Here is a 24,589-nt window from a genome sequence, read left to right as displayed (position 1 = left end):
AGGGGAGTCCACGCACCCGTCGCCGCGGCGCCCACCTCCTCCAGGAGCCCGGCCGGGCGCAGTTTGTGCTGGAACTTACCAGCGCCGCTGCAGGAGTCGCTGCCACTGGGAGGGCCGCGGGGATCGCGGCTTCTACCACACGAGTGCGCAGTCCCTCCCATCACTGCGGCAGGAGGGCGGTTAGGGACGGGGTGCCCCACCCTATCCCCACTCCACCCTGGGCGGAGACCTGGGGGCTGCGTTTATCAGTCCCCCTAAGGCCCAAATTAAGCATGAAGATGGGTCAGCAGGTAAAGAATCCGACTGCAGGGCAGAAGACACAGGAGACACGGGTTTGATTCCTGTGTCGGGAAGATCTTCTGGAGAAGGAAATGGCAACCCACTCCAGTACTTTTGCCTGGAAAATTCCATGGACAGAGGAGCCTGGTAGGCTACAATCCACAGGGCTGCAAAGAGTCAGACATGACCAAGCGACTAAGCACGATCAAGGCCCAAATTAAAGGAAATAGTTTGTGCCCACAAGAGTGACAGGGGCTAGTTAGAAGGAGGAACTCATTGCAAGAAAAGGGGAGGATTCCTCGAGGAGGTAAGACCTCCCTTACCTCTTGGCTACTCCCACTGCTCGGGGGAAGCGGGTAAGAGTCCTGCCTGGCCCCAGCCTCACGGATTTTGACCATCCAGTCCTGGATAAAAAGCTGCCGCTGGAGTCCGGCACAAATGCTGCTGGGGAGGTGCAGCGCTCCGGGTCCCCCGGGTCCTTGTCCTCTGAGCTGTCACCGTCCCTGGCGCAACAGGATCGGTGGGGGGAGAGGACCCCGGGGCAGGAGCAGGGCTGGAAGCTCCCCTACAACGCATCTGAGCCTCCTCCGCCCAGCAGCCCCTGCTACCGGCTGACGGTGAAGCGCCTTCGGGGCCCTTTCTGCGTCTCCTCCACTTGCTGTCCCTCCCCAGAAATGTCACCACTACATAAGGAACAACGCCAACAAAGAGCAGCCAACACTTGCTGGGCCCTGCGTTCAGGGCCTGGCCCAGCGTTTTACCTGCATTTACTTGTTGCAACTCAGAGGTTAAGTGAGGGGGAGCTATTGTTTTCTCCATTTTACAGATGAACACAGAAGAGTAAAGTGAACAATTCAAAGTCACCGTTTTCACCTTCCTTCTGGGTCACCATCCCAAGCCTCTGTCAGCCTTCTTTGCTCCTAGGAGCTCCACACCTTCCATCTAGAATAGAACTGAACACCAGCTCTCACCTTCACCTTGCCCCCACTGTCCCAGCCTCTGGGTCTGAGGTCACAGGGAGGGAGGGGTCCCCTTAAAACCCCCTTGCATGCATGCCTGCCAAATCCCTTCAGTCGTATCTGACTCTTTGCCATCCCACCGACTGCAGCCCACCAGGCTCCTCTGTCCATAGGATTCTCCAGTCAAGAGTACTGGAGGGGGTGCCATGCCCTCCTCCAGGGGATCTTCCCCACCCAGGGATGGAACCCGCATCTCTTAGGTCCCCTGCATTGGCAGGCGGGTACCACTAGCCCCACCCTACCCCCAGTTTGGACTCTGGCGATTTGCCTCCGCATACAACTCTAACTTGTCATGGGCCTTGAACGCCATGCCTCCCTCTGGGCACTGCGCCCCCCAGTCTGTTCCATGTCAAGGGGAGGAAGATGGGGGTGGGGTGGGGTCACAGCTTCCACCAGAGTGCCCAGGGGTTAAGGAGACCCAGGGCAGGACCCAGAAGCCACCCATCTGGACTCACCTGTGACTCTGGAGGCCTGCCCGGCAGACTCTGAGGGTCTGGCCCCCTCCTCCCCTTACTCACCCCAGGACCAAGCCCCTTGCCGGGGGCTCCACGTTGTCTACAAGGCCAGGCTTGGCTGGCAGCCAGGGAGGCACAGTGTTGTATTCTCCCTCCTTCAGGCAGCCCAGGCTTCTGGCTGGAAGAGCAGAACCAGGTGGGATCCTGAGGAGCAGGACCCAGCAGACACCACTGGAGGGTGGGGGACAGTCCGGGGGGAAGGGGCACAGCTAAGAGCATCAGGGCGGCTCCGCAGCCTCGGAGGAACGCCTAACTCAGCATCCCACCCTTAGTCCACTGGACTTCTGTAACAAACCCACAAACTAGCTGGCTTATAAACATCAGAAATGTATTTCGCACTGGACGCTGGGAGTCCAAGAGCAAGGCATCGCCACCATCCAGCTCTGAAGAGGGCCCTCCGCCTTGTCCAGTCAGCACTTTTTCTCTGTGTCCTTAGACAGTGGAAGAGTCTAGGGGGCTCTCTGCAGTCTCTTTTATAATAGCACTAATCCCATTCATGAGGGCTCTGTCCTTACGACCAAAAAGTGAAAGTGAAAGTCACTCAGTCGTGTCTGACTCTTTGTGACCCCATGGACACACCTGTCCTCTGTCCATGGGATTCTCCAGGTAAGAACACTGGAGTGGGTAGCCTATCCCTTCTCCAGGGGATCTTCCTGACCCGGGGATCGAAGCTGGGTCTCCTGCATTGCAGGCAGATTCTTTACCACCTGGGTCACCAGGGAAGCCCCCTCATGACCAAATCCCCTCTCAAAAGCCCCTAACACCATCACACTGTGGATTAGGACTTCAGTGTATAAATTTGGGGGGGCATAACCGTTCATGCCATTCATGATGGCATCATTGAGTCAATGGGCATGAGCTTGAGCAACTCCGGGAGATGGTGAAGGACAGGGAATCCTGGCGACTCTTGGAGGTCGCAAAGAGTTGGACACGACTGAGTAACTGAACAACAAACTATTCAGTTCAGAGCATTCCCCATCTCCAGGGAAGGGGGCTGGGGAGGGAAGAGGAGTGGTCTGGGGGTCTTGACAAACAGCACCAGGGTGGGCTGCAGCACATAGACACCCCCATCCCAGCCCTGGAGAGAGCAGTGCCTCCTCCCACCAGCTGCCTGCCAGAACCCTCGTGTCTGCGGGCTCAGGGCCCTGAGGGGCAGACACGACCACACTCTTCCCGCGGTTCCCTGTAGTCAGGGCTCAGCCCTGAGCTAGCCTAGGGCACCACCCTTCCCTCAGGCTGCCGCAGGGCCCACAGAAGGAGCAACAGGATATCTGGCTTTGCGCTGTTGTGAGGTTTAACCTAATGTTGGAATTTCTGGCACCAAAATGGGGAAGTCACCTGGGGTGGGTTGCCATTTCCTAGTCCAGGGGAATCTTCCTGACCCAGGGATCAAACCTTCGTCTCTTGCATCTCCTGCACCAGCAGGCAGATTCACAAATACTCCAGCGGCACGGGGGCTGGGCTTGGAGGAGCTGAGAGAGCAGCTGGCCTGCTCAAGTCCCAGCCCTGCTGTGGTCTCCGCTTTGTTCTTACGGAGAGAGATGGGAATTGTCAACTCTCTGGACCAGTGCTAGCCAGCGCCCTGACCCACCATGGGGAGGATCAGAGTTACTTCTCCAGAGCAGCCTCTGCTCTTGGTTGAGCTGGTGCCCACGAAGGATGCTGAAGAGATAACCAGCTGGGATACAGGGTAGCTGCTGCCCCCATCATGGGTATCCTTGGCTGCAAGGTCACATTCACGTCCTGAGGCCACCTTCGCGGGGTCCTCCCTTGCACTGCCTGGTGGGTAAAGTCTACTGGAGCCAAGAACACAGAGAAGTGGGCCACAGCAGGGCTGAAGGCCGCAGGGGGACACGCTGTGACCCAAGAGCGGGCATCAGCCTGTGGGCTGTGCAGGCTGTAAGGCTTGGGTCCTGCCTGGGGACATTCCTGCCCTGGGGCATGGGATAAGTTCTGGTCTCAGCTCTGAAGCTGAGTCAGGGGTAAGAAGGTGCTAAAATACGCGTTAGGGCCTGGGAAGTGTTGACAAGCCTGCAGGCAGTGCCCAAGGTGGACAGACTGGCAAGCAGTGCCGGGCAGGCCACCAGGGTGCTTAGGGGCCTGCTGTGTGCCAGGGGGAGAGGGGGCAGCATCTAGCGAGGTGTGTGTGGGCCTGTGAGTCCACGCGGTCCGGGTGGCCATGCCTGTGAGTGTGCAGTGTGCAGAGCGGCCCTCTGGAGAGCGGCCTCTGAGGGTCCGCGGGCTGCCTGGCCATCCAGCGCCCTTCCAGCTGGGTCAGACTCAGGCCAGCCCTGGGCCCAGGGGCCCATCTATGGACCCATCAGGGAGAGAAATTCTAAAGGCCGGCTTGTAGGCACTTGCCCCCTGCCCCCTACCCCCTACCGCGAACTTGAGCCTGCATTCTCGTCTCTGGCTAACGCAGGGGATGCAGGTTTGATCTCGGGTCAGGGAACTGAGAGCCCACGTGCCGCAGGGCATCAACCCGCACACCGCAGAGAAGTCCGCAGGCCACGGTGAAGACCCAGTGCAGCCAGAACGAAAAGGCACGAGAGCGGAGCTTGAGGACACACGGGTGGACTCCATTTCCCAGCATCCCCGCGCCTCTCCGAGGCCATGTGACTAGGTTTCAGCCAATGAACGGCGGGCCGGAATGAGGCACGCGGCTGCGCCAGCCCCAGGTCAGGCACAGAGGCCTGCCCGGCAACCTCCCACCGCGCGCGCTCCCCTTCTGCTGACAGGGTACTGATGGCCCAGGACAAACCGGGAGGAAGCTCAGCGAGGAGCTCAGGCCCGGATCTCTGAATGCGTGTTCGGAGCGGGCCCCACACCCACCTCCCCTCCACGGGAGGTGAGACACAGGAAGGAGGAAACACCTGTGAAGCGAAGCCACCGAGAGCGCAGGGTTTATCTGGGACAGCAGACGGTGTCACCTCAACTAACACCGGCTCCGGACTGAAGGCGCTTGAGATCCGGGGCCCAGCTGAGGCACCCGCTCCCCAGTCACCCTCTGAGACGCTGCAGGCGGGGCTGGAGGAGACACTTAAGCCCTGGGGCCCTGCGCGTACAGGGCCTCAGTTTTCAGAAGTCCGGCGCCCGGGGCGACAGAGGAGGCCGGGGGGCACCCAGAGGCCCTCAGACCGCTGCCCTGAAGGGCCGTGTGTCCGCCTCCCTGCGCTGAGCTCCACGAAGAAAGGGCCTTCCCAGGCCTCCACCCTCCCTGACAGGCCCCGTGGCCCGTCCTGGGGGGAAATCCGCATTTCTGCCCCAGCGCGGGGCCCAGGTCCTGCTCCGGGTCACCCGCGGGTGGGGAGTGCCCGCTCACGAGCCCACCACCCCTGGGCCGGGCCGGGCCTCTGGGGCGGGGAGCAGGCCAGCTGCCACCTGGTCCTGGTGCCACAGCTGCTCCGCCAGGCCGTTGAGCACGTGGGCGACGTCGGCCAGCCCGGCCCGGCCGTCCAGCGTGCGTCCGTCCGCCAGCCGCCGCCCCGGCACGCTCTTCACCCGCAGCAGGGGCAGTGGCCAGGCCTGCCGGAAGGCCGCGAGGTCCCGCTCGGGCACGTCCGTGTGCACGTACTGGTCGAATCTGGAGGCGGGTCAAGGAGCCTGTCTGTGAAACCCTCGGCTTCCCCGTCAAAGCCAGCCTCCTCCCGGTCCCTCGTCCCCCGCACCCCGGTCTGCGGGAGGCCCTGGTGCAGCCTCTAGGGAGCCCGCGGGGCCGGACCCCACCGCGCGGCACAGGCAGGCCGCCGGACCCCCGCTCCGCGCCTCGCCAAACGTGGCCTCTTAACAGTGCTGGGGCTCCCGGAGGATACTTGGAGCCGATGACCATCCTGACCACGCCAGGGGCCTCGCCGGCTACTCGCGCCAGCTGTCCAGGGAGGTCTTCAAAGGAGGCCCGGTCAGTGAAGGAGAAGAGGAAGAGGAACGCGTCTGCGTTCTCCTTGCAAGCCTGGGGACGGGGTGGCCGGTGAGAGGCTGCTGCGAGGTCGTCACCTTGGGACCAGAAGCTGTCGGCCCCGAGAAGTCTTCCCACCGCCCGTCCATTCACAGCCCGGGAGAATGAGGCCCGGCTTGGCAGCGGCTGCTCCCGGGGCTGGGCCAGCGTCCTCGGGCCCTCGCGCCGGCGCCTGCAGACCGCGCAGGCCCCGCTCAGACGCCCCGCCCCCAGACCTCAGGCCCACCTGCCCGCTCACCGGCAGCATGTGTTCGAACTTTTTGAGCGCAGACTCCCCGCAGTCCCAGAACTCGAAGCGGAACATGACGACGCGGTCGCTGGCCTGCAGCTTGGCAGGCCAAAACACCACAGTGGTCTGGATGCCTGGGGGGCCAGGTGGGTCCCCGTGGCACGGGAGAGGCAGCGGCGGAGGGGAGGAGGGGGCCGGGAAGAAAGTCCTCAGTCTGATGGGGAAGGCACAGTCCCTGACGGGAGAATTCCTGCCCCAGGAGCCTCCAGCCTACCAGGGAGATGCAGCCCTAGCCATAACCGTGACGAAGCACTGCATCGGCCAAAAAGTTCGTTTGGGGGCTTCCCCGGTAGCTCAGCTGGTAAAAAAAAAATCCGCCTGCAATGCAGGAGACCATGGTTCGATTCCTGGGTTGGGAAGATCCCCTGGAGAAGGGATAGGTTACCCACTCATATATTCTTGGGTTTCCCTTGTGGCTTAGCTGGTAAAGAATCTGCCTGCAATGTGGGAGACCTGGGTTCGATCCCTAGGTTGGGAAGATCCCCTGGAGAAGGGAATGGATACCCACTCCAGTATTCTGGCATGGAGAAGTCCATGGACTGTATAGTCCATGGGGTCTCAAAGAGTCTGACATGACCGAGCAGCTTTCATTTGCCATAAGGAGGTGCAGAAAAATTCAAACGAACTTTGTGGCCAGCCCAATAGTTTCCCTCTTATGCACATGCATGCTAAGTCACTGCGGTCATGCCGGACTCTGCAACCCTATAAACTGTAGCCTGCCAAGCTCCTCTGTCCATTGGATTCTCCAGGCAAGAATAGTGGAGTAGGTTGCCATGCCCTCCTCCAGGGGATCTTCCCACCCCAGGGATCGAACCCAGGTCTCCCGCATTGCAGGCAGACTCTTTACTGTCTGAGCTGCAGGGGAAGCCCGCTCTAGTACTGACCCCACTACAGTCCGAAGGGGTTGGACAGAGGCGCTTGTGTAGGCTCAGAGGGGTGAGTGGCTTTCTGGGGTTGCAGAGTAACAGGTGGGGCTGGTTACAGATTCCAGCTCATGTGGTCCAGGGCGAGTCTTTTCTCCACCCCAGGGAAGGCCTCCTAGGAGGGACTCACCAGTGGTCTCGTGGTGCACCACGGGCACCTCCAGGCCAGCCAGCTTGGCCACCAGTGCTGTCTTGCCCACGCCACTCTTCCCAGACACGAAGATCTTGTAGCTGGCAGTGTCGATGGCCACAGGCGGGGGAAGCACTGGTCGCTCGAGCAGCCCTGAGGCAAGGCGGGAGCCAAGTGGGGTCAGGGGGCCAACCTGGGGCTTTTTTGGTGCCAACCAGCCCTTCTCTATACAGTCCCCGTGACAGAGGCTTGCCATACAAGCAGCATCCCCGGAGGAGAAGTTCTGCTGGAACCCCAGTGCTCCCTGAACCAGGCCAGTGCCTACTCCAAATAACACTTTTTTTTTTTTAAAGTTCGATGCATGAGGTGCTTTTTGTTATTTTTTGCTGCACCACAAGGCTTGTGGGATCTTAATTCCCCTACCGGGGGTTAAAAGCAGGCCCCTGCAGTGAAAGAACTGAGTCCTAACCACTGGACCACCAGGGAATTCCCTGCGACGGTTTTCATTAACGCTATTCTCACATATCGCACACATCACATATAGGTGAAAGCAAGGTTTTCCTAATTCTTTCCTCAATGGAGAAATGGCAGCAAAAGTATTCTTACGTATTGCAAATAAGCTCCTTAGAGTCAATACTGTCAGATCTTTATGAGTGTTTTAAATTAGTTAACGAATTTAGTGTTTCTTTCTTTTTGCCAAGCTGTGTAATTTGCAGGATCTTAGTTCAGTCCCTCACCAGGGGTTGAAGCTGGCCCACAGCAGTGAAAGCGCTGAGCTCTAACCACTGGGAAGCCCTGAGTGTTTTTAATTTAAAACTTGCAACAAAAAAAGTATAAACTATCAGACATCATAGTGTAGGACCTGGGAGTCTTAAAGTGTGGGCTGCCCTCTCACTCTCTGGTCTCAAGCATTCTGGCAGTTTGTGTCTCCGGGCCAAAGCTGGATTCAGTTAGGGTTAGAGTTAGGGTTAGTGCAGTCCATGCCAGGCCCCTCTGCGGGCCTGTCAGCTGGATGAATTAACTTCCTCCTGGGGAACAAGGGCGTCTTATTCTGGAGTCAGCAGGATATGGAAGAGGCTTGTGTTTACTCACTAGGGGAGCTGGGACAAGTCTGCAGTCCTACTGAGAAGGTTAAATTGGCGTCCAGGGTGCAAAGTGGCCAGCAGAGGGCCTGGGCCGGCCGAGGCCTCAGTCAGCAGCCTCTCTGGTGATGGGGGTTCCTGGCAGTGTTTTGACTGTTTCCATGTTCCTGGCTCTGATGATGGAATTAGATCTAAGGAGATTTGGGGGTGGGGGCCCCAGGATGGGGCTTCTAAGGTTCCCAAGGATGGGGAGAGGGGTGGAGCCGGCCCTCAGTGCCCTCTCTGCCCCCGCCCCTCCCCCAGGTGACCCCCCCCCCCAGGAACAGACAAGGAAGGGTCCCCCTCGCCCCCTCCCCTGCCCCGCCCCCTCCCCCTGGTGAGCCCCCCCACCCCACCCCGACCTGGGACAGGCAGCAGAGGGGGCGCTCACCAAACACCCGCCGGCGGCTCTTGCGCAGGATGCAGGCCAGGTACTCCTTGCCCTGGGCGCTCTCGTGCCAGTCTGGGACAATCACCGAGCCCGGGGCGGCCGGCCCGGCCATGGCTGGGCACCCTGACGCGGAGGGAAGGCGGAAAGCCGGGCACGGGGGACGGAGAGGGAAGCTGGGTCTGTGGCCTTCACCTGCGCCCGGGCTCCTCCCTGGAGCCCCCCGCCCCCCGGAGGACGGGGCGATCGTGAAGCTCCAGCTTCTTACTGTTCCGATTGAGGCTTCTAGCCTCCAAGCCCCCTTGCAGTACCCCGGCTCCCTCTCATCGCGCCGACCGCGCAAGACGGTCACCCCATCGCCGCCCCAGGCGGTGTTCGCACGGCCCCCGAGCCGCTTGTCACCTCCGGGGAGGTCACACGGCCTTGCTTCTCCTCCGCCTCCTCGATCTCAACTCCGGGGGCCACCAGCGCTCACATCGGCGGCCCCCGCGGGGACCAGGTGGAGCTCGCTTTGAAGGCCTGCCCCGCGTCCGGCCGCCCAGGGCCGGCGCTCGAGGCGCATGCGCGGAGTCTGTCGTCATGGAGACGCGGGGCGGGGTGGGCCGCGGGGCTGGGCAGGTCTGTCTGTCTCTGCGGCCGCGTGGGCTCCGTAGCTGGGTCTGGCCTTCTCCATTGCTCTGTCCCATCCCCAGTCTTCCTTGCAAAATTTGACCAAATCCCCCTTCTGCCTCTTTGCGCCTCAGTTTCCTCTTCTATAAAGTGGAGGTAAAATGCTATTACCTCCTAGGATTCTTTACAACAGTGACGAGTCCTTAGCAGTGTTCAGTATGTTTACTTATTATTGTTGTAATAGTATCATTATTATTGATCTCGTTCGGCAGGAACTAGACATGAATTAAACACCTGTGGCTTCACCGATGGGGAAACTGCTGCTGAGAGTGGTCAAGGGACTTGCTCAAGGCCTTAAAAATGAGTCTGATTGATTTCTTGATTGATTGATTGATGTCACTTATTCAACAAATAATTACCGAGCGCCTGTTTTATGCCTGGTTTGTTCTAGCTGCTGGGAATGCAATGGCCACGAGAGGTCCCTGCCCTCCTGGAGCTGACATTCCATTCAGGGGCTGTGAGCCCCTCCCCAGTGTCCCCACACTGGGCACCAGGCCTGTCACCCAGACGGGTGCTCAGTAAATGCCCCTTAGCTGGACAGTGTGCAAAATAGCTCATTACTGAAAAGTTGTCTACTACACTTTTTACCAGTACCTTCTTGCCGTGCCTTCAAGTAGGGCAAATCACTGTTTTGTAAATTCTATGAATTAGCCTTCCCAGGTGGCTCAGCAGTAAAGAGTCCACCTGCCTGCAATGCAAGAGGATCAGGTTCAATCCCTGGGTCAGGAAGGTCCCTGAAAAAGGAAATGGCAGCCCACTCCAGTGTTCTTGCCTGGAAAATCCTGTGGACAGAGGAGTCTGCTGACCACATTCCTCGGGGCCACAAAGAGCACACGCGCTATGATTAACCTTCATTGGAGGCCGACTAACTGCCAGCCGGCGGGGGCTTTAGAGAGGTCAGTTATTACCTCCATAAACAAATTTGTGTAGGAAATACTATTGCCCTTCTTTTATTTTACAGATGAGGAAACTCAGAGGCAATGGGATTATCTGAAGTCACACCACATAGGTGGTCAGTGGGAAAACTAGACTCAGAATCCAGGGTGCCTGGACTCTGACGGACGTGTCTGGTCTGCCGCACTGGCTCTTGTGTTTGTTTGTTTTTTTTCATTATTTACTTATTTATTCGACTGCACCAGGTCTTCACTGAAGCATGTGGGATCTAGTTCCCTGACCAGGGATCGAACCCAGGGCCCCTGCATTGAGAGCACAGTCTTAGCCACTGGACCACCAGGAAGTCCCTGGGTCTTGTGTTTTTAAAACTTTGATCCCAGTCCCTAGGAGGGACATGTCTAGCAAAGCTGAACGCAGACAGAGGGCCATGAACCCACAAATCACTGAGGCCGGTTCTCAGGCCCTGGGGGGGAGTGGGGTCAGGATGTGTAAGCCGGGGCATTTGCCTTAAACTTGCTTACACCGCACTGGAAATACATGCTCGTAACCACCCCTGCAGGGCTCCGCAGCTGGAAACCACAGTCTGTGCTCCTGGGTCGCTCGGTTCCCCATCCCACAGGTCCTAGCGTCTGCGTGGCGTCTTCACAGTGGACCAGGGGAGCCTCAGTCACGAGACTAAGACCTGATGTACGTCTAGGCTTCTGGACTTCGCAGCCAGCCCTGCCCTGGCTTGGCTTGTGGAGGGCTCAGGGACAGTGAGGAAACAACTTAGCCATGTGAGCTGGCTAGTTAACCTGGAGGCCAGATACGATGTGCGGTCCTCCTGGGCTCAGACAGGGAGGCTGGAGGTCGGAGGGGCTTGTGGCCAGAGGGTTGGGGGGATCAGTCTTCACGGCCTCAGGAGCTCATGGAGAGGACACTGCAGCAAGCTGAATCAGGAGCCTGTGCAAAATGCAGATTCTCAGGCCCTGACCCCCAGAGAGTCTGCTTCGGGGGGTTGGGCGGGTCTGTGAGCCTGCACGTTTAACAAGAACGCTGGGCAGTTGGAAGCCGGGCTCTGCGTCAGTCTGCTTGGGCACTACAGGCTGGGTGGTGTACACAGCACAAACTCTCCAAGCTCTCTGGCAGCTCGCAGTCCAGAATCAAGGCGCCAGCAGGGCTGTCTGGTGAGGATGTTCCTCCTGGTTTGCAGGCAGCTGCCTCCTTCCTCCCTGCGTCCTCACGAGCCCTCTTCTGTTCATACACACCCTTGGCGGCTCCTCCTTTTGGTAAGGACATTAGTAATATCGGATTAAGGCCCCACCCTTAAGACCCCATTTAACCTTTCTTGCCTCCCCAAAGGCCCAATCTCCAAATAAGTCTGCTTGAGGGGGTAAGGCTTTGACCTATGGTGGGGGTGACACATTTCAGCCTGGAACAAGGCCCAGGACCTCACTCACACAGTCGCCACTGCTCAGCTCAGGACAGGAACCAGTCACGGTTGGCGTCTGGCCTTTCAGAAGGATGCTCTGTGCACGGTCCAGGGGGTTCCTCTCTCCTGTGCTCCTCTGACCCCTAAACTACATGTCCCACAAGGGTCTCCTCTTTGAGTCTCAGGTGAAACAGGGAGACACTACCCACTTAAAGGCCCTTCCAGTGTAGAACCTTCTGATTAATCCACTCATTTCTTCATGGTTTGGACTTCTCCCCAGACTGAGCACCTCCTGGACAAGGCTCCACAGGGGCTCACAAGGAAAGCTTGTCACGGCAGGGACACGGGGCCATGTGGGCAGCACACAGACCAGGGGCCTGCAGCGCGGGAGGGCAGGGGCGCTGGGCAGCCTCTGCGCCATCGCACTGGCCGTGGTCGCTGCTTCCTTCGGGGCTTCCCGGCTCACCCCCTGGCCCCCGAGTGACCTTTTTGCACATAAATCAGCACTGTCCCACCCACAACTGCAGTCTCCAGTGGTTTTCACTGTGCTCAGAGTAAAATCCAAACTCCGCGTCTTCCAGGCCTTCCGTGACTGACCTGACCACCTCTTGCTTTCACTCCAGCCAGCGCCTTCTTCCCCAGCCTGCTGCACTCAGCAACCCTGGCCTTTTTCTGCTCCCACTGAGGGACTCTGTATTGCATTTCCCACCCCCTGGAACTCCCTCCACCACCCCAGGGCTTCATGAGGCTGGCTCAGGGGAGCCCTTGCCCAGGTCTCAGGTCGACATCGTCTGCACAGAAGCCCCCCTCTGCCACTCAGGGACTTGCCCGCACATCCCAGCTCACTCTCACATCATTCTTTCTTGATCCTGAAATTTTATTTATTTACTTACTTATTTTTGGCTGTGCTGGTTCTTTGCTGCTGCGCACACTCTCCCTAGTTGCAGCAAGTTGGGGCTGCTCTCCAGATGCGTTTATGAGGTTTTGCTTGTCTGCGCGTGCCGGCTCTGGGTACACGGGCTCAGTTGCTCCGCCACACGTGGGATCCTCCCAGACCAGGGACCAGAACTGTGTCCCCTACATTGGCAGATGGATTCCTAACCACTGAACTGACAGGGTAGTCCCGATCCTGAAATTTTAAAGTGTATTGTCTGTCCCCCTCACCCTGGACATGCGCTAGGATTGGGGGCCTTGCCTTTTCGTTCTGTTATATCCCTGTGCTACCACAAACCGGGTGGCTTAAACAACGGAAAGGCATTTTCTCAGTTCAGGAGGTTAGAAACCTGAGATCGAGGTGTTAACAGGGTCAGTTTCCTGGAGGGCTGAGCGGGAAGGACCCGCTCCAGGCCTCTCTCTGGCTTGGCCACCCTCTCCCTGTCATATTCCTTCCCTCTGGGCAAGCCCCTGCTCAGTTTCTCCTTATGATGATACCAGTCCTATTGGATTGGGGTCCACTCTAAATGATCTCACTTTAACCACTTCAGTAAAGATCTTATCTCCAGGACTTTGCTGTGATCCGGGGGTTAAGATTCTGCTCTTTCACTACAGGGGGTGCGGGTTTGATTCCTGATTGGGTATTTTCAACACATGTCAGAGAAGGTAATGGCACCCACTCCAATACTCCTGCCTGGAAAATCCCAGGGACGGAGGAGCCTGGTGGGCTGCCGTCCATGGGGTCACTAGGAGCTGGGACACGACTGAGTGACTTCACTTTCATGCATTGGAGAAAGCAATGGCAACCCACTCCAGTGTTCTTGCCTGGAGAATCCCAGGGATGGGGGAGCCTGATGGGCTCCCGTCTATGGGGTCGCACAGAGTCAGACACGACTGAAGCGACTTAGCAGCAGTGGCAATGCATAAAGTTTTTCCAGGGTAGGGGAGACATAATTCAGCGCATAATCATCCCTACTACCTACAATATGTCTGCAATAGAGTAAAAACTTAATAAAAATGTGCTGACTGCCTGCCTATGGCTACAACATGAAGAATGGCTTGCAGAGGGCAAGCCTGGAAGAAGGACCATTAGGAAGCAGGGTGAACATTCTAAGAACGAGTAGAGGATGTGCATTTGTCAAATATTTATGAGCCAAGAGTGGGAAGACAAGAGTGAACGCGGTGCAGCCCCTGCCCTCGCGTGGACCCCCACTCCAGTGAGCAGGGCAGTGGGTGGACAGGACTCTGGCTGGTGGACTTAGTGTCCAGATTCCCTCAACGCTTCCGTTTTGGCTGAGCTGGGTGGTGGCCGCTGCGCACCTGGGCTTTCTCTGGCTTCGGCGAGCGGGGCTGCTGTCTGCCGCAGTGCAGGCTTCTCACTGTGGGGACTTCTTCCACTGGAGCGTGGGTTCTAGGCATGAGGGCTTCAGTGGCTGTGGCCCGTGGGCTCAGTAGTCGTGGAGGGTGGGTTGAGTTGCCCAGCAGGCTGTGGAATCTTAAGTTTCTGGACCAGGGATCGAACTGTGTCCCCTGTATTGGCAAGCAGATCCTTAACCACTGGATGACCAGGAAGTCCCCCAGATTCCCTTTAAACACTGAATTTGGCCAAATCATCCCCAACAGTTGGGGCTCTTTTTTCCTCACCACGCGATCTTAATTCCGCAATCGGGGATCCTACCTGGACCCTGGGCAGTGACAGCGGACAGTCCTAACCACTGGACCACCAGGGAACTCCCCCCAGGAGTTCTTTATCGGCTGAGACATGACGGGCTGGGCGCCAAGGCTTGTGTCCTTGCCCGGGAAAAACCTGTCGTTCCCCAGCCGCAAACCCTCCCGGCCTCCCGCGGGCCTGCCGTCCACACCGCGCCCAATCGGCAAGGCCGCCTGAGCACCCGGCCCTGGCTCAGCGCGCCACACGGGCCTTCCCGCTGTTCCTTGGACTTGTCAAGGTCACGCCCGCCTCAGGTCTGTCTGCCTGCTCTTCTCTCTGCTGGAACACTCTCAGCCCATCTCCCCGTGGCTTGTTTTTTACATTCAGGTCTCAGCTGAAATGTCACCTCCTCAGAAAGGCCACGCAGATGAGCCCAACACCGTCACACTTTGTCACAGCCCATCTTAATTTTCTTCATGGGATTATCCACTGGAGTCGTCTTGCTTAGTTGTTCCCTTCTCCCCGCCCTCCACCAAACCATGCATTCCACAGGGCAGGACAGGGCCTGGCAGTGCCCCTGACAGAGGGAACTATGCGGGCGTGAGTGCCAAGTCGCTTCAGTGATGACTCTGTGACCCCGTAGACTGCAGCCCGCCAGGCTCCTCTGTCTGTGGGATTCTCTGGGCAAGAAGACTGGAGTGGGTTGCCATGCCCTCCTCCTGGGGGTCTTCCCGACCCAGGGGTCAAGCCCAGGTCTCTCACATCTCCTGCGTCGGCCAGCGGGTTCTTTACCACTAGCGCCACCTGGGAAGCCCAAGATGGGGCTGCAGATCTGCTTAATGCGGGGATCTGTGCTGGCCAGACACCCCGCCCTCCAGATGTCAGCCGCAAGGCCGGTTTTTCTGCGTTTCCCACGGACTCTCTTTGCTGCCCGTCTGGGTTCAGGCCCCGTTTCTGGGCCTTCAGCTCATCCTCCAGTTCCGCCCCGTCCCCTGCGGTCACACGGGGCCTCTGTGCCTCCCCACAGGCTCCTCCCTCCACAGAGGGAAGACCCTTCCTTCCCGCCCTGCAGTGCTCCCCAGGCCCCTCTCGTCCTGGTTCTTGTGGGCCCGAGGCACGTCATCTGCTCCTCTCCAGGTGGAGCAAGTTCAAGTTTTTGCCTCCGCTGATTCACCCATTTCAGAAGCAGGGCTTTGTTTCCTCTGACTCAATTTAATCTGTCTCTGCTCTGCAGATGTTATAGTTCAGCGATTTCCTGGTAAAGTTAAATTCAGTGATTCTTCATTCCTACAGCTTAAACACTTAAGTCTCCTCAAAGCTGTTTCCTTTCATCTCTGCCTCCTCTGGTGCTGGGGTTCACGTTCAGTGGGGTGGGGGGGGCATTTATCCGAACAGCGAGGAAGCACGGTGGGCGTCCTCTCTGGGCCTTTGTGGCCAGCTGCCATGGCCTCACCCACGCTGGCCCCGTCAGGGGTGTGCTCTCCGCCACCATGGGTCCTGGGCATGAGCTTCTGTCCCTGCTGCATCCGAGAGGATGGCCTCTGCTCACTCTGCATGGTCCTCGACCCTGCATGCCGGCTCCTCTGGACAGGCCAGACCCCTCACAGCTCTTCTGCACCCTTCCTGGGACACAGGGGTCTGTCTTCCCGGTCTGAGGCCCAGAGGCCTGCACGTTCTGCGTTCCTGACTTCCGGAGGCCAGGCCTGGACCCCACTGACCTGGGGTCTCCCAGAAAGGCTGTCTGCCCCTGCCTCAGTGTAGCAGGGTGAGGTCAGGACAAGGAGAACGCCTTCCCAGACCTCTGGCTCCTCGTCCACCCTCTTCTTGTGTTTTAGTGACATAATTGGACACTCTTTTGGCCCCGGAAGCTCAGGACTTGTCCTCTTTGCTCAACCGAGTGACACTCCCTGGTGAGGGATGAACCTTCGAGCTGCTCCCAGGGCAGGCCTCTCTGCCTCGTCTGAGCGCAGAGCCTTAGGGGTGAGTCCACACTCAGGGCACACGTACTTGAGAGTGACCCTCAGGGCAGCGCTGGGCCTCTCTGGCCTCCTCGGGGGGCGGGCAGCCGCCCAGGTCCCCGGGCCCCCGGGCAGGAGCTTGCTTTCCCCCGAGGCTTCTGCCTGGTTAGGGCCTGCCCCGCCCTCCTTCCATCCCTGCAGTGGGTGGGCAGACAGGCTCCCTGGTGGGGACGCGGCACACTCCGCCAGGCCCCTCAGGCGTCTGAAACATCAGCTCTACTCTGTGTGTACCGACGTCGGGGCCGGAGCCCAGCCCACGGGGAGAAGCACCGGCTTGCCCACAGCCGGGGCGCGGGGCGGCGCTGGGAAGGAGACACGGACTTTTTCTCCGCTGTCCCGCTCCCTTCTTAGGAGGCTTTGGACGGTGTCTGGGACCCAAAGCCTTTCCCAGGGCGCCCCCCGGTGGGCTTTTGAGGCATCACACCCGTGGTTCCGGCTAAACCGGTAACCTGTGCGACCAGCAACGTCACGGCCATTTCTGCCCTTGCAGCTGAGAGGCCCAGGGAGGCAGGAACAGCTTTCGAACAGATGCGCCCCTGGCCCGAAGTCTGTGCCTGTCCCTCATCTATAGTCTCTCTGGAAACTCCTTTCTGAGCCCACAGGACCACATCTCAAGGGTTAAAAGGGCAAACAGAGGTCCTATGGTCTCACTCTTGATCTGACCCATAAAGCAGCTCCGCCGTCTCCTCCCATGGGCTTTATCAGTCTCTGGCTGAATACTTGCATCAACAGTGAAATCAACAGAAAACGGCAAAATTCTGTAAAGCAATTATCCTTCAATAACAAATAAATTTTAAAAATACTGAAATCATCACCTCACAAAGAACCCCCGGGCATGCTGGACTGCCTTCTCCATGGAACCGTGGGGAGGAGGGGAGGAGGAGACAAACCACAGCCCCTCTGGCACCATCCCCAGCTGGCCAGCCTCAGGATCTCGGGGGCCTTTCCCAGGTTCCCCAGGTGAGGGCGACGTGGCAGGGTGGTGCCAGCACATGCAAGGCTGTGGTCTCCTGTCTGAGTTGGACGGCCTGTGGAGCCCCAGGAGCAGGAAGGACATCTGATGTCACCCTTTTGCGGGCTGGATGCTGCAGTTCAGACCCAGATGGGCACAGGCCTCTGACCCTTCAGCACCCAGGGGCGGGGCGGGGCGGGGGCTGTGCTGGGACACCCACAGGCCTGGGGGAGCCGCGCTCTGCGCTGAGCTGAGCTCTCACTGAGGACTTCTCCCCAGACTGGCGCGTGCCCTCCTCTGCCCCTCACGGGTTCTGACCTGGGTCGCTCACGCTGCCGTCTGCAGGCTCCGACCCGCCGAGCTGGGGCCTGCTCCCCCGCCATTACGTCGGCCCTTGGCCCGGGTGGACTGCGTTAGGAAGCTGGCGGGAAGCCTTATGGGACTGACCTGCCCTGAAAGCCAGGTCTTCCCCAGGACCACCAATCACCACAGGCTCCCTACCCACCAAACATCACCTCCTCTACATCCCCTAGTCTGAGTACCCAGGCAATGCTAGAAACCCTCCAGTGATGCCACACTGGTTCCAGGCTTACACAGAGCTCTCACTGCGTGAAGTGCTTCCCAATGACCCTTCTCTAGAGCTTCTACCTACTGACCCTGTTGAGCCCACAAGGAGCTATAAGGAGCCACAGCCTTAAGGAGCAAGTCTGCCCTTCCGTAAGGGCAAGTGTGGAAGCATCCAGAACAACCATTCTACTGCTTGCCACCTGCAGATCAGTGACCTGGGACCCTTCCATACACCGTGGTCTAGTCTGCCAGCTGCCTCCAAGTACGGAAAACAGAAGAGACAGCATCAGACAGCATGCTGTTACACGTGGAAGTTTCATCCTACAGCTTGGGAAAACACACATGGGCACGCAGGATGAGAGCTGCAGGCTCACAGCACCTTAATCTGAGACGAGGCTGATCCTCAGTCTGAGCTGCATGAAAGAACGATGGCGCTAACCCAGGAGTGTAAGAAGCAACCGGCAGATGAAGAATAAGGTCCAGAGGGAGGCGAACTGCTGAGACCGTTCTGACCCGACTGATGGCAGCAGCTGTCACGTTCTGCTCGAGGCAAAAAGCCTCAGAGGTTCTCATGGGGACAGGTTATGACATGACTCAGACAGCGGTGGACGCGCATAACCCTTAGTCAGGAGCGTGATCCTAACAAATTTACACACGCGGCCAGCACTTTCCTTCAAGATCACATCTTTTCTTCAAGGGCTAATTATAAACAAGAGCCACCAATTATTAAGGGCCAGTCCAGCACTGGACTAGTACTTTTCATATTCAACTTCCAATTAATCCTCATGATCCTATAAAAATAGAAACAACTAGATTTATAAACGAGAAAACTGGTATCCAAGGTTGAGCAGGAAATAGGGGATGGCAGGATGGGCCATCACGGGCTTCAGGCCCGTGCCTCCAACCCCCATCTACTGTTTCAAGAGCCCAAGGCCCTTCATCTTTGCTGAGGCGGCCAGCGATGGCGCAGATGTCGCCCAGGTCCCTGGGTGTGCTCTCCAGGCTCGTCACCTCTCTGGGGCCCCACTGCAGGGTGGCGCTGAGCGTGTGAAACTGCGTCCTTCAAGCACGCTGCAGAGCGCTGCTCCATCATTACATGATGGCTTTGGGGGCGGGCCACCCTCCTGGAGGAAGAGTATCTTTCCCACTACTTTGCTTCCAACTCCAGTCTCCAACTGCTTTTCATCATGGCTTGCTTTCTTTCTTTTATACTAATGAAACAGTTTAGACAATTCGGTCCATTTTGTTTTATTTGTTAAATCGCTAAAAAGTCATCGGGGGAAAACATTAACAAAAAATAAAATCGACGAGATTTAAATATCAATGAAATCAAATCCATTTTTCATTCCTACACTGTTATGTGCCTACAGTGATCATCTCAGCATAAGCCACCCAGGACCCCTGAGTCGCGTGGGAAACGTCACTCAGCACCAGCTTCATCAGGGCACAGCACGCGTGCGCTGATGGGAACCCTGGTTGTGGGAGGGGAGAGAGCGAGCGGACAGCACAGCGGCGCCAGCGCCTAAGGGGCGCTTTCCTCTGACAACGAACACGGTGGAGGGAGCCACCGCTTACTGGTGACCGTGCAGAACATGCCTTCTGCAGCTCATGGGGAGGCTACCTGGGGTGCGGGCCTGCAAGTCCGGCTGCCTTGCCCCTGGGTGTGTTCAGATCCCCCCCCACTGACGTGTGCACTGGTAAGAGACCACAGATAATGCAAAGCAGAGCGTCACCATGCCAGGACCACCACAAGGACGAGGACAGACAAACCAACCAACCAACCAGGAACGTCACTCTCAAGGGGAAGGAAAGAAGCGATGCAGAAGGAAACCCAGAAAGATCAAGTGAAATGGAAGGAAAGCATCCCCTTGTTCTCCATTAGTTGGAGGCTTTCTGTCCTCTGAAGCCCAGACTTAAGAGTTGCTTTTCTTCCTTCTTCCTCTTCTTCTTTTAAAGAGTTTCAGCATGGTTCCTAGGGTAGTTCGTGGTTTCAGCTCTTGATATTAAACTCAAGCGTTAAAACCAAATCAATCTGTAGAGGGCTGGGAGGAAAGGAAACCCAGGATTGCTTTACAACTGAAAGTTAAGCTTGTTCTGACATCAAATTTGTGCTCCCAAAAGAGTGGGGTGGGTGCAGTGGGGAGGGGGTGGTTTTTGGAACCCACCACCAAAACACAGAAGCAGGGCAGAAGTATGAGCGAAAATGTGAGCCCTCTCTGCTGCGCAGCCTGCAAAATGAGCAAACAGGGAGCTCTGTTCAGAAGGAAAGGAAGAGACTAAACCTCTCACGAAGTCAGTGTGGTGGCCGGTGACGTCAACGTGACGGTGGGGGGCTGCCAAGGCACACTTGCAGGAACGGAAGGGGTTAAAGCTTCAAGTAGAGACAAAATGTATCTTAAATACTTAAATACTGATAAATATTTACTTTAGGTGCTCCTGAGGGTTTAAAAAAATATTCCGTCTCAGTTTCCTCAGTGAATCTTAAGACAAAATTGGCATCGTGTCAAAAGCGGAGCGGTGGTTCAGCCGGATCTGACTGAAGCGTCCGCGGCAGCGCGGAAACGGCCCCCTCAGCCGGGACGCCCGGAGCCCCCCCGCACCCAGGAGGCGGCCACCTGGGCTGTGCCGCCTCGCTCTCCCCGGACGCACGCCCACAGTGCCCAAGAGCCAGCGGGACCAACGCCGCGGGGGCGGCAGAGGCAGAGCTTTCTTAAAGGAGTTGTAAGCAGTCTGGTTCCGAGCGGTGTGGGTGATCCTGGGATGCCACGCAGTTCCAAGGAGCCAGGCTCCTTTCTACGAGGATCATCAGCTCTGCTGCCTGCCTACTTGGGGACAGTGGAAGGAATCAACAGGTTAACAGCGGCTTAGGAAGGCCCCGGGACAGAGGGAAAGATCACCAAGTTGAGACTCAGAACTTTCAGGCTTCCAAATACTTTATATTTAAGTAGGAACTCAGTGAGTTTGGAGGCACTGTCCATGCACAGATGCAGTGTCATAAACAAGGTTCAGCAGCAGCAGCAACGCTGAAATTGCTAATCTTCTAGGCTAGCCTTCTCTTGTGAATAAGGAACCCCGCACGATCTAACGGTCTTTGCCAAAGAAGGCCTGGCAACAGGCCCAGGGTAGAGAGTCTGGGAAGCTAAGTGCTGAGCTGTGAGCAGCTGGACACCATGGTCAGCAGGCGCATGGCAGTTTCCTCACCCTAGGGAGCACGCAGAGGCACCCCTCCCCGTGAGCTGGCCCTTTCCCGGGCTTGGCACCAAGGGCGCTTTCCCACCAAGACCACATTGTAAAAGCTAAAGGCTAGGGGAAAGGATTTAACATGATGTAACAGGAGAAAGCACACTTATCAGACAGGCTGCTGAGAGCTGGCTTGGCGCCAGGACCCAGGGCCAGCTGCAGCACGCTTCGGCTTGGGAAAGGCCGACAAGAAATTGGGGAGAGCGGGGCTGAGAAACGAATTCAAAGCCTGCAGGCAAAATAACCCTCTTCTCCTGATGAGAAACCTCCAGAATGATGCATGTTTCTCCGGGTCATGGTTTAGAGACTGGCAACCCCCCGCCCCCCACCCCACCAGCACTGCTCTGGTTGGAAATGTTATCTCAGAAATGACATGAAAGTGAAAACCCAAGCCTTGTTTGGGCGACAGGTGAGCAAGACAAAGAAAGAGCTGCCCTGAGGTCAGCCATGCTTCAGAGAACCCAAGCACCAGTCCACAGCCAGGCAGAAGAATGCATGCCACAAGCGGGGGCGAAAACCCTTCTGGAAGGAACTGCTCTTCCAAGATCAAGTCTATAAACATGGATGGGTGTGTCCAATGTGCTTTGGAAATAAAAAGCAGCCCACAGTCCTTTCTGCGCATCAAGGATTTCTCATGGTATTGGTATCTCAGAGCTCCCTGCTGGTCCCCTAGTGACTCGAGAAAAAGGGTTCCAGAAATATTTCTAAGAGATTTCTCTGGACACCCAAACCTAGTAAAAGAAAGTGACAAAGGTTTTAGGGCTTAAAAAATTTCACATATCAAAGAAAAAGAGGGTGGGGGAGGGAGGAGGGGAGAACAGCAGCTGTAAATAGAAAAGGCGGCCTCTGAGCGCCAGGTTTTAAGGGGAAGAAAAAGAGAACAAATACAGATTTTGGAAACTGCGATGAAATATGACTATTAGAAAACTCCACAATCAGACCCCAGAGTGTTCTCTAAGACATGGAGGGAGCAGCAAACAGGCGCTGCTGCGTGAACGCTGTTTCACGATGACCCTGGCGCACGTGCAGCGGATCCCACTGGGGAATTTCCTCAGTCCCAACGGGCAGAAGAGGGCTGGGCAGAGGGCATCACTGCAGAGAGCAGCGGTCACAGGTCCTCTGCGGGCGGAGAGCAGACTGCTACACGTCACTGTACCTGCCAGCACCGACAGCCTGTGATCGGAAACCTCTGCTTGTACATTTTATGCGTGCCCTTTCTTTATCTAACTCTGAGAAGGCCAAATAAGATTTACAGGTGGCTCTTCAGTTTCTGTAGGAAGGTTCTGGTATTAATCTGTTCCCTAAATTCTTGGTCTAGTTACCAGTAAAGTAGAAAAAGGAGGCAGAGCCTCTGCTAAAACACAGCAACAATTTTATCTGAACCAGGATGGAGCTCTCTCCCTCTTTGTGAACAGAGTTGGCTATATAATATTTCTTTATAGATTTATATAATTTTTTTGTCTTAATGGAGATCTGATCCCAGCCTGGAGTGAGTGAGGCTGGGAACTGGGGTTTGGTTTATGAGAGTAATTTTGTCCTTTGTTTCCTCAGTTCTCAGTCCAAATGCTTGCACGCTGGAAAATTCCAAATTAAAAGCCACAGAAAGGGGAAAGGTTTTAGAACATATTATCTCTTTGCTCGCACAAAGTACAAGGCGTTTGTTTTTGGATAGTACTTCACATTCTGTTTCTTGTCCATGAGTCCTCCAAATATGATGAGCTCGCCCCTGCCTCGTACCACGGTGTGCAGGCTGGTCTCGGGAGGCCCAACCACAGAGCTGCTATTAAACACTTTCCACTTGACGCGCCCCTTCTCCTTGGTGTCCTTGATGTCCAGCACGTACATCTGCATGGGCTTGCAGTTCATGCTCTGGTACAAGGGCTTGCCCACGTTCAGGGACTGTGGAGGGTGGTGGCCCAGGCGGCGGGCGATGGGGGGCAGGGCGTGTCCATCTCCCTGCGCGGGCCCGGGGCGGGGGACGGGCACTGCTTCTCCGCTGCCCAGGTTCTGGCTCCCGGGGGAGCCTGGAGAAGACCCCAGGGGAGGGCTCAGTGCTGCGGAGGCGGGGGGACCTTTGGACGACATCGCTTTGATGGCTTCCAGGCTGCGGCGCAGGGCGCCCGGGGAAACGGCTCCCGCGAGGGCGCTGGCCACGTGCGGCGGGGTGTGCACACCGTTCGTCTGCTCGGGAGGGTGTCGCAAGCTGCCCCCCGCTGTCCTGCTGCCCACGCCATCCACGTGATTGCCACTGGAAGCAGCTTTCAGGTCCCAATTCAGATCTATTGACCCTAACCTTAGATCTTTCTGATCGGGGAGTGATCCTCGTCGAGGGGCCAGGGAGAGCCCCATTTTCAGGTCATACCCTTCAGTGGTGGACGGGGTGCTTGGAGACACAGCCTGCACAGGGCTGTCCAAGGAAGAGCCACTTACAGCTGCCGATCCCGGAGATAAACTCCCACCGTTCAGGACAGGCGAGCCATCGCCCCTGGCTGGGGAAAGGCTTCCTTCTCGGGAACCGGAGGGGGTCTGCCTTTGCGCTCTGGGCCTCAGGGTTCCCCAGCGGCCGTTAACACAGGGTGCTTCATCCATACTCCTCACGGGAGACTGCGAGCGGTACTCTCGGGTTTCAGGAACCAGGGCTGGAGGGGTGGCACTGATGGGTGATGGGCGGGAGTTCAGGCTGGGGCTAAGCGGTGCTCGCCCACTAGGCGCCTGGCTGAAGACCACCACACACTGCCCGACCTGGAAGACAGAAGACCTGCGCTCAGCTCTGATCATTTATTCAGCTATCAAACATTTTACCATGAGCGTCGGGGATGGGCCAGGCGTTCTGTAGGTGTCTGAGATCCCTACAAAGATGAAAAGAATGCAGCCTGCCCTCCAGGACAGATGGGATAATTTCTATATATAAAGTGTTTGGTTGTATAAAGTGGTTGATAAAGCTGGTATCGTGAGACATGTGCTATCACTTGAATCATGTCTGCAGAATAGGGGTAAAGGGAAGAACGAGTATTTGTGTGGGGGACCTGGGGCAAGTTTTGCAGACAGAGGTGCTTGAAGCTGGGGTGCCTGAGGGACGGGTGGGCCCCACATAGGTTTTCTGCCCGGTGGCTCACGTGTGTGAGAAATGCCTGAAGAGCTGCGGTCAGTGTCCACCTCTCGGGACATCAGGGTGTTTTCAGTTCCCATACGAAGTTGCTTGGCAATCTGACGAGTTAATCTGGCTTTAGAGTTCAGGACCTCTCCCTCTGCTGGCCCGCCGGCTTTCCACTCACCCGGCAAGCTGGATGGCACCACAATTCTGGGGCCCCGTGGTCTTCATTCTCCACCTTGAGCGGCTGCCAGGCCCAGGGACCTGAGTGCATGTGCAGCAACCAAGCATCCTTGAACAGCTGCAAGAGAAGCAACAGCAGCAGGGCTCAGGTGTGGCACAGGCTACAAGCCACACACACACACGCAGAGCCGCGATCTCCCAGCTGCACGGTCGTCACAAGAGCGTGCGAGCGCTTCAGGACGCAGAGCAAACGCGCTGGCCATTCATTCATTCGTGTATGACCGCTGGCCGGGCACATCAAACTGCACTTGGGGCCCCGTGAAGCAACGTGGTTTTGAATCTTGCCTGTGGTTTTATGTGT

The 24,589-nt window shown here is 57.2% G+C and overlaps 2 protein-coding genes across 3 annotated transcripts in view; both read right to left on the bottom strand.

Moving 5' to 3' along the window:
* Nucleotides 1-4,689: 4,689 nt before the first annotated feature.
* Nucleotides 4,690-9,205, bottom strand: CPLANE2 (ciliogenesis and planar polarity effector complex subunit 2). Its single transcript, XM_019982687.2, has 5 exons — nucleotides 8,623-9,205; nucleotides 7,111-7,263; nucleotides 6,007-6,131; nucleotides 5,626-5,762; nucleotides 4,690-5,396 (listed from the first exon to the last, which is right to left on the bottom strand). The coding sequence occupies exons 1-5, from the start codon at nucleotides 8,732-8,734 to the stop codon at nucleotides 5,132-5,134; spliced, it is 792 nt and encodes a 263-aa protein (XP_019838246.2). The 5' UTR covers nucleotides 8,735-9,205; the 3' UTR covers nucleotides 4,690-5,131.
* A 9,741-nt stretch (nucleotides 9,206-18,946) lies between these two features.
* The window catches only part of FBXO42 (F-box protein 42), a 107,321-nt gene continuing 101,678 nt past the window's right edge, over nucleotides 18,947-24,589 (bottom strand). For both annotated transcript variants that reach the window (XM_070778218.1, XM_019982678.2), the window contains exons 9-10: nucleotides 24,230-24,346; nucleotides 18,947-23,696 (exon numbers count right to left, since the gene is read on the bottom strand). In XM_070778218.1, the coding sequence (XP_070634319.1) occupies nucleotides 22,581-23,696; nucleotides 24,230-24,346 (1,233 nt within the window). In that variant the 3' untranslated portion in view covers nucleotides 18,947-22,580. The remainder of the gene's footprint in view (nucleotides 23,697-24,229; nucleotides 24,347-24,589) is intronic.

Source organism: Bos indicus, chromosome 2 (genome assembly GCF_029378745.1).
Source record: "Bos indicus isolate NIAB-ARS_2022 breed Sahiwal x Tharparkar chromosome 2, NIAB-ARS_B.indTharparkar_mat_pri_1.0, whole genome shotgun sequence".
NCBI classification, from domain to species: Eukaryota; Metazoa; Chordata; class Mammalia; order Artiodactyla; family Bovidae; genus Bos; species Bos indicus.
The sequence above is the reverse complement of the archived record's forward strand: the minus strand, read 5'-3'. Positions and strand labels throughout refer to the sequence as shown.

Excerpts from the sequence above, each read along its gene's own strand:
- CPLANE2 (XM_019982687.2), bottom strand. The coding sequence starts at position 8,734 with ATGGCCGGGCCGGCCGCCCCGGGCTCGGTGATTGTCCCAGACTGGCAC. Across the intron at positions 7,264-8,622 it reads GAGCCGCCGGCGGGTGTTTG|GGCTGCTCGAGCGACCAGTG; the intron begins GTGAGCGCCCCC and ends GCCTTGCCTCAG. Across the intron at positions 5,397-5,625 it reads AGGATGGTCATCGGCTCCAA|ATTCGACCAGTACGTGCACA; the intron begins GTATCCTCCGGG and ends ACCCGCCTCCAG.